At 35.5% G+C, this 6,503-nt stretch overlaps 1 protein-coding gene across 1 annotated transcript; it reads left to right on the plus strand.

Moving 5' to 3' along the window:
- Nucleotides 1-200: 200 nt before the first annotated feature.
- On the plus strand, nt 201-2,320 carry LOC110897806 (CEN-like protein 1). Its single transcript, XM_022144535.2, has 4 exons — nt 201-1,469; nt 1,575-1,636; nt 1,749-1,789; nt 1,884-2,320. The coding sequence occupies exons 1-4, from the start codon at nt 1,269-1,271 to the stop codon at nt 2,099-2,101; spliced, it is 522 nt and encodes a 173-aa protein (XP_022000227.1). The 5' UTR covers nt 201-1,268; the 3' UTR covers nt 2,102-2,320.
- Nucleotides 2,321-6,503: the final 4,183 nt, after the last annotated feature.

Here is a 6,503-nt window from a genome sequence, read left to right on the forward strand (position 1 = left end):
AAAATATATATTTTTTCAAAAAATAAAAAAATTGATTTAGAGTGTAGAATAAATTACTAAGTGTGTAAGATAAATTATGAGTTGTGTAGGATAAATTTCGAAATATGTAGGATAACTTTTTATGTGTGTAGGCAAAAAAATATTAGTTTAGAGAATGATAATCTTTATGAGTAATTAATTACTTAAAGATGGTAATAAATAAGATGAATGAAGAACTACTTAACATTTTACAATTGTACAATTTATTCTTTTTCTTCTCAAATGAATCTTCTCCTTAACAACTATGTATGATATATGTGAAAATCAATATACATAAGTTAAAAGAGATGATGGATGACATCTTATGCGAATCTCACATGTTTATCTCTCCACACGAGTGATATTGTGTCACCACATGGGAAATCTTCACTCTACACAAAATAAATCCGTAAACTCTAATGGTAAAAGCAGATAATTTGGTTTGAAGGCGAGATGTTACAAATGGTATAAGAGATAGCGCTCTTGTAAGGTTTAAGTATTGATTGCATTGTCATGTGTTCTTTGGTGGCTTAGCAGCACCGATCAAAGGGTAATTTCTTGTTCTGGTACTTTGTATTTTGTACTTTTATTCTATAAATTGTGTCACATGTCAAATACTTTGTTTGTTAATAACGCACCACGTTAAAAGTTATGCCCATGCCTTTTGACATGCCATACATCAATACATAATTAAGGTTTAAATTAAGCAGCCTCCAGAGAAACAGAAATTGGCACTAATGAGGGATGGGAAACATTGGGAAGATTCTCTAGCTAGAAAACACATCCTAGCATGCCCAAATGATCGATTGTATTTCCTTAAATGCAAAGCATATATAAACTATCCCCTGCAACATGCATTAATGGATATTTTAAGAAGATAAGTGGAAATTAGGGAAGAAAAAAGCAATCTTTATTCTCTATTTACTATCGATTCTTGAGTAACCAATAAGCTTTAGACATGTATAACTTCCTAAGGTAGAAAGAAGGGTTTGATTAAAGAACATTGAATAGGATCTCTTTAATAGCACTTCTAGAAAACTTTCCAAATTTGGTAAAACTTTATGCTGCGGAGTCTCTTCAATCTGTTTAAAGTCTCCTTATGTGAGTCTCCATTTAACATTTCTTTCTCTATAAAAAGGCTCTTAAGCATCAAATGCAACTCACACATTTCACATAGCTAGCTAGTGTTTCAAGAACTCCATCAAGCTCCATCACTCTATCTATCTCTACATCAGACCATTGTTATCATCATGTCAAGAATGATAGAACCACTTGCACTAGGAAGAGTGATAGGAGAGGTGGTGGACACATTTACACCAAGTGTCAAGTTGAATGTGACCTACAATCCCAATAAGACCGTCTCGAATGGCCATGAGCTCATGCCTAATCTCATTATCACCAAACCTCATGTCGATATCGGTGGTGAAGACATGAGATCTGCTTATACACTTGTAACCATCTTGATCTCTACCTAGTTTACATTATTACATACATACATACATCTTTATATTCTTATATTCGTGTGTTAATTGACTTTGTCTTATTTTGAGTTGAAGATCATGACCGATCCAGATGTTCCAGGCCCTAGTGATCCTTACTTAAGAGAACATCTCCACTGGTAAGATTGAAAGATTTTGTTTTGGTTTACATTTTTTATTTGTATGGTTATTATATTATTTAACTACTATAATTGAGTACCAACAAATTATGGACCCGTTTTTATGTTACAGGATCGTTACAGACATTCCTGGTACCACTGACACTTCCTTTGGTATGTACACTTTTCTTTTAATCATATGCAACCAAATTTTATATTTTTCTTTTATGCATCCCATGCATCACCAACTGAATTTCTCATAATGCAGGAAGGGAAATTGTAAGCTATGAGACACCGAAGCCGGTAATAGGGATTCACCGATATGTATTCTTATTGTTCAAGCAGAAAACAAGAAAATCGGTGAGTCCACCGGCTTCCAGGGACCGCTTCAATACTCGTAGCTTCAGTCAAGAACATGGATTAGGGTTGCCGGTTGCTGCTGTATATTTCAATGCTCAAAGAGAAAATGCTGCTCGCAGAAGATGATTACACATATATATGATTCCTATGTTTGAGGTATCTCAAACGATGTTCATCATATGAATTGGCTTGAAATAATTATGCATATATGCAAACATGAATAATACAGAAGAAAGGATGGGAAGTAAACCAATAAAAACTGTGATTTAATGTATGTATCTGATTCACAATTGAAGTATTTGTATTACGGTTGAAACTCAAATAAACAATGCAATATTCTAGTGATATGTTAACTGGCTTAAGCATATGTCTATTTTGTGTTTGTTTTGGTCATTAGAATATGGTAATAAATTAGTGCTTGTAACCTAGCATCCTTAGAATATGGTAATAAATTAGTGCTTGTAACCTAGCATCCTTAGAATATGGTAATAAATTAGTGCTTGTAACCTAGCATACTAAGGTGTGATGGAAAGGTATCCCTCCTTTTCATAAGGTATAGATTAGAGGGTCTATGGGTTAGCAAGTAAAAAAGAAAAATACGGTTATTGATGGGAAGCATGAAAAAGAAATAGAGATAACTCCAAATAAAATAAAGAATGATCATATATTGAAGGGTCGGCCTGTTAGGCTTCCCACTCTAGTCACGGGTTTAGGGCTACCAAAGAACAAGGGCCTCTATTTTTTTAATAAGTTATTATATACATAGTATGTGTGTTAAGGCCCAAATTAACAAACTAATTGTAAAATAAAACTAGTTTTCTATTTTAAATAACGGCCCACTTTTTAATTAAAAACTCCAACTAAGCTAGGGGTGAGCAAGTTTAGGTCCGGACCGAAAATAACCGAGAACCGAACCGAAAATATACCCAACCTGACCCGAACCCAAGTACCTAGGTATTTAGATCGGTTCCAATTTTTCATATAAAATAGGGTCGGGTCGGGTCGGTTCTCGGTTCTTTTCACGGTGAAACCCGACTTGGACCTATGGACCGAAACCTACCCTATATTTAGGGTAGTGAATCGGTTCTGTATTTTATGTTTGATCGGTCCTCAGGTCGGGTCGGGTCAGGTTTTTCCTTTTGCTCACCCCTAAACTAAGCTAATTACATAATTGCATACATCGACGTATTAGTTATACATTATAAAATCTCTCAATTAGAGCCGCCATTATCGTTCTTATTTCGCATCTGGCTGCTAGCAAATCACTAATTGTTACGACTTATGGTGATTTTACTTTATATTCTTATATTCATGTTCTTTTTTTGTGAAATTATACGAATTTAAAGGCCCAAACTTTATATTTTGGTTAGGGCCTTCAAAAACGTTGGAACGGCCTTGATCGAGAGAAATGATGGTTTTTTTTTTTAATTTATAGGTGGTTTGGAGTTTAAGGAAGTATTTCTAAGCAATTTATTTAAAGTTATTGTACATCTAGGCAGGGGTAGCGAACTCATGCAAGTCTAGCCAAGGTTCCAAGCAAACTTCTTGAATTTATTGTTGAGACAAGCAAACTTGATTTGATTTCGCTACTCAAAGGAGCATCCTTTATTCCATCCAAAATCATGAGAACTACGGTTAGCTTAAGTTTGTTGCTTTTGGTTTTATACAACTTCGCTTGTCAACCTAACTTAGTCAGATTTAGTTAAGTTCACTACGACAATACCCCAAGGAAACTGCCAAAATGTGTGAAAACTTTCAAAAAGCAATGCCTAGAAATTACACTTACCCAAATTAACTTCAAACCACCTATAAATAAAAAAAATATTCAAGAAATGATATACTAAGTTGTTGAAATAATAAAAGGTTCAGTTGCATGTATTATATATATATATATGTGTGTGTGTATGTGTGTTAGGTATTATAAATAAGTTTCTAAAAAATGTATTGTTTGTGTTTAGAGCTGGACCAGTTGGGCCTGGATACCGAGAAGCTTGCTGGGCTTTGCTGAGTTGAAATGTTTTGTGAGAGGATTGGGCTTATTGGGCTTGCCGCTGCTGGGCTGCTGTTTAGAGGTTGCAGAATGGGCTTTTGATGCTGAGGCGGTGTAGATGCATATAAAAGATGCTGTGTTCATTTGTCTGAGATTATTATTCGTTCAGTACATCAAGATCCTATCTTTTTCGTATCATCTGAGATATTTCACTTTGTATTAAGATCTTGTTGAGAATCAATTGAGAGTTGTGTGAGTGTTTACACGAATTAGATCATTCATATCAGCGTCTTTTTTCTTTCTTGGAGTTTTATGTTGAAACTTTAATTTAAGATTTTTTGATCTTGTTTTTTATCAGATCAGTTTGTTAGCTTTTGAGTCTTGATCCTTGAAATTTGACATGGTATCAGAGCAATAGGTTTGGATCTATTGTCTCTTTCGCTAATTTTTCCGTTTTGTGATTTTGGGTTTTCATTCCAAACCCGAAATCTACTACGAAGGTGATTCTGTTGGTTTTGATAAAAGATTTGGAGGGTCTGGTATCTTCTTTCGAAGTAATTTTTGGGCAGAAATTAAAACCCTAAAATTTGGGTTTCGTGGTGCTGTTACGTCCCTCTAAGTGTTTACTTCAGTTGGATCTGTGTAGGCGTTCCGGACTTCTGATTCAGAGCATAAGGCTCTGATTCTTTGTTCTTACGCTGTTGATATGATCTGATTTAGATCAGATCTGAAGTATTCATGGATTTTATTCAAGAGTGCATCGAAGAGGCCACTGGCATAATTTAGGGTTTCGATCTAACCATCGTGTTCTTTCTGTTCTTGTCCTCGATTCTGGTATTGTATTATTCTGCGATGTATTCTTTCAGAGCCATGTGCGTGACGCTCTTTGGATTATTGCTTCCGTAGTTCGATCTAGTCTTTGTAGATCTTGAAATTAGGGTTTCAGCAATTGGGGTTTTTTATAAATCTGTTGTGCTCATGGTAAGATCTGACCGGATCTGTACTGTTGCTATGCGGGTTGAACAGTTGGTCAGAAGGTTTGAGTGTTGTTGCTCGATTTTTCGGAACTGAATGATTTGTAGATGGTACTGTTGCGTACTGAGAGATGCCATTAGAATCTGGATTGTGAGACTTAGTGTTTTGGGTTACCAATAATTTCACATTCAGCTGAGTGACGAGCCTTGCTTGCTGAGTGGAAGTAGTATCGGAGAGGAGTAAACGATAGCGTTACTGTGAAGAGCCGATGGGTTTGATGTCTAATACCTGTAGCAGCGGCTTCGAGTTCATGTCGTCGGAGAGAATCAGCGGAGTCACGTTCAGATCTCATTTGGAAGCTGCTGTTTCTTGTTTCCAGGTTCAATCAACTGGAGAAAACTCTTTTCTAGGGTTTTGCTATTCTGGTGAGATCTTTCCTTTATATTACTTTCGTTTATTTCAGTTCTTGCATACTTAGGCATACCGTTGCCGGGGTAGTGTGGACCGGTTTGATTGATTGGGACACAGGACGGGTCATCTCCTGTTGCATTTACTCTGTGTGTTTTGGTTTCTTGTTGATTACTGATTTGATTGAATCTTGTTTGTTGACTGGTATTTTGTATTATCTGCGTTGATTTCTGATTTGGTTGAATCATGTTTGCTACCTTTTTTCACTGTGGTTATTGTAGTTGTTTAAATCGACTAGCATAATAGCTTCTGTGCAAAGACTTGGGTAGGCACCTATTGAGTGATGATCCTACCATCTGGACACTGGCACAGTTTCGCTAAGTTTGTGATTGTTGTCTGATCTTTTGTTTCTATACTTCGTGTATAGAACTTGTTGTAGTCTTTTGTGTATATTGCTTCCATTGCATGGTTAGATTTTAGGGAACAAGCCATTAGTAAAGTTTTCTTGGCTAGACTTGAGTTTTTTTTTGGAACGTCCATAACGCTGTAAGTCTTCTCTGTTCCTAATCTTGTTAAATTTTTAGTATCACCACAACATAGACACGTATGCTAGGCGTGTGATTGATGGGACGCTACAACCTGTAATGTGTTATATGTGCATTTGGGTTAGGGATTTTTTTTATCGTTGTTTCTTATATGTTAGTTGTGAAGGCTCTTGAGTGTGTTTTTTTTTAAATGTAGAAAATTCTTTTGTTCATTTTAGTAACTTGAAAATTGGTTCACAAAAATAATGGTTCAGTCTAATATTGGATTCTGTTGTGTTGATGAGATTAGTCTTTGATATGCGGAACAATCTTCTTATTGATTTGTTTGTATTTTGTATTTGTTTCATCACATAGGTGAATTATGCATTTGTTCCTTACTCTTTTGGTAGTATGGTGTTGTTTAACTGTGTTTATGGTTTTGTCTAGTCTAGAATTGGTGTGAGTCTGGTTGTGTGTCTTGAACTTTGTTTTCAATCTTTGTTTTGGATTGGATTGTGTAATTCAATTTTTCTCGAGCAAAGATAGAAATGCCTTCCAATTTTGACCGTGTCTGGGTGTGCTTTTATAAAATCATATCTTTGTGGTTTATCGGACCCATATGTCTAAAATC

This window comes from Helianthus annuus, chromosome 13, assembly GCF_002127325.2.
Source record: "Helianthus annuus cultivar XRQ/B chromosome 13, HanXRQr2.0-SUNRISE, whole genome shotgun sequence".
Lineage (NCBI taxonomy): Eukaryota > Viridiplantae > Streptophyta > Magnoliopsida > Asterales > Asteraceae > Helianthus > Helianthus annuus.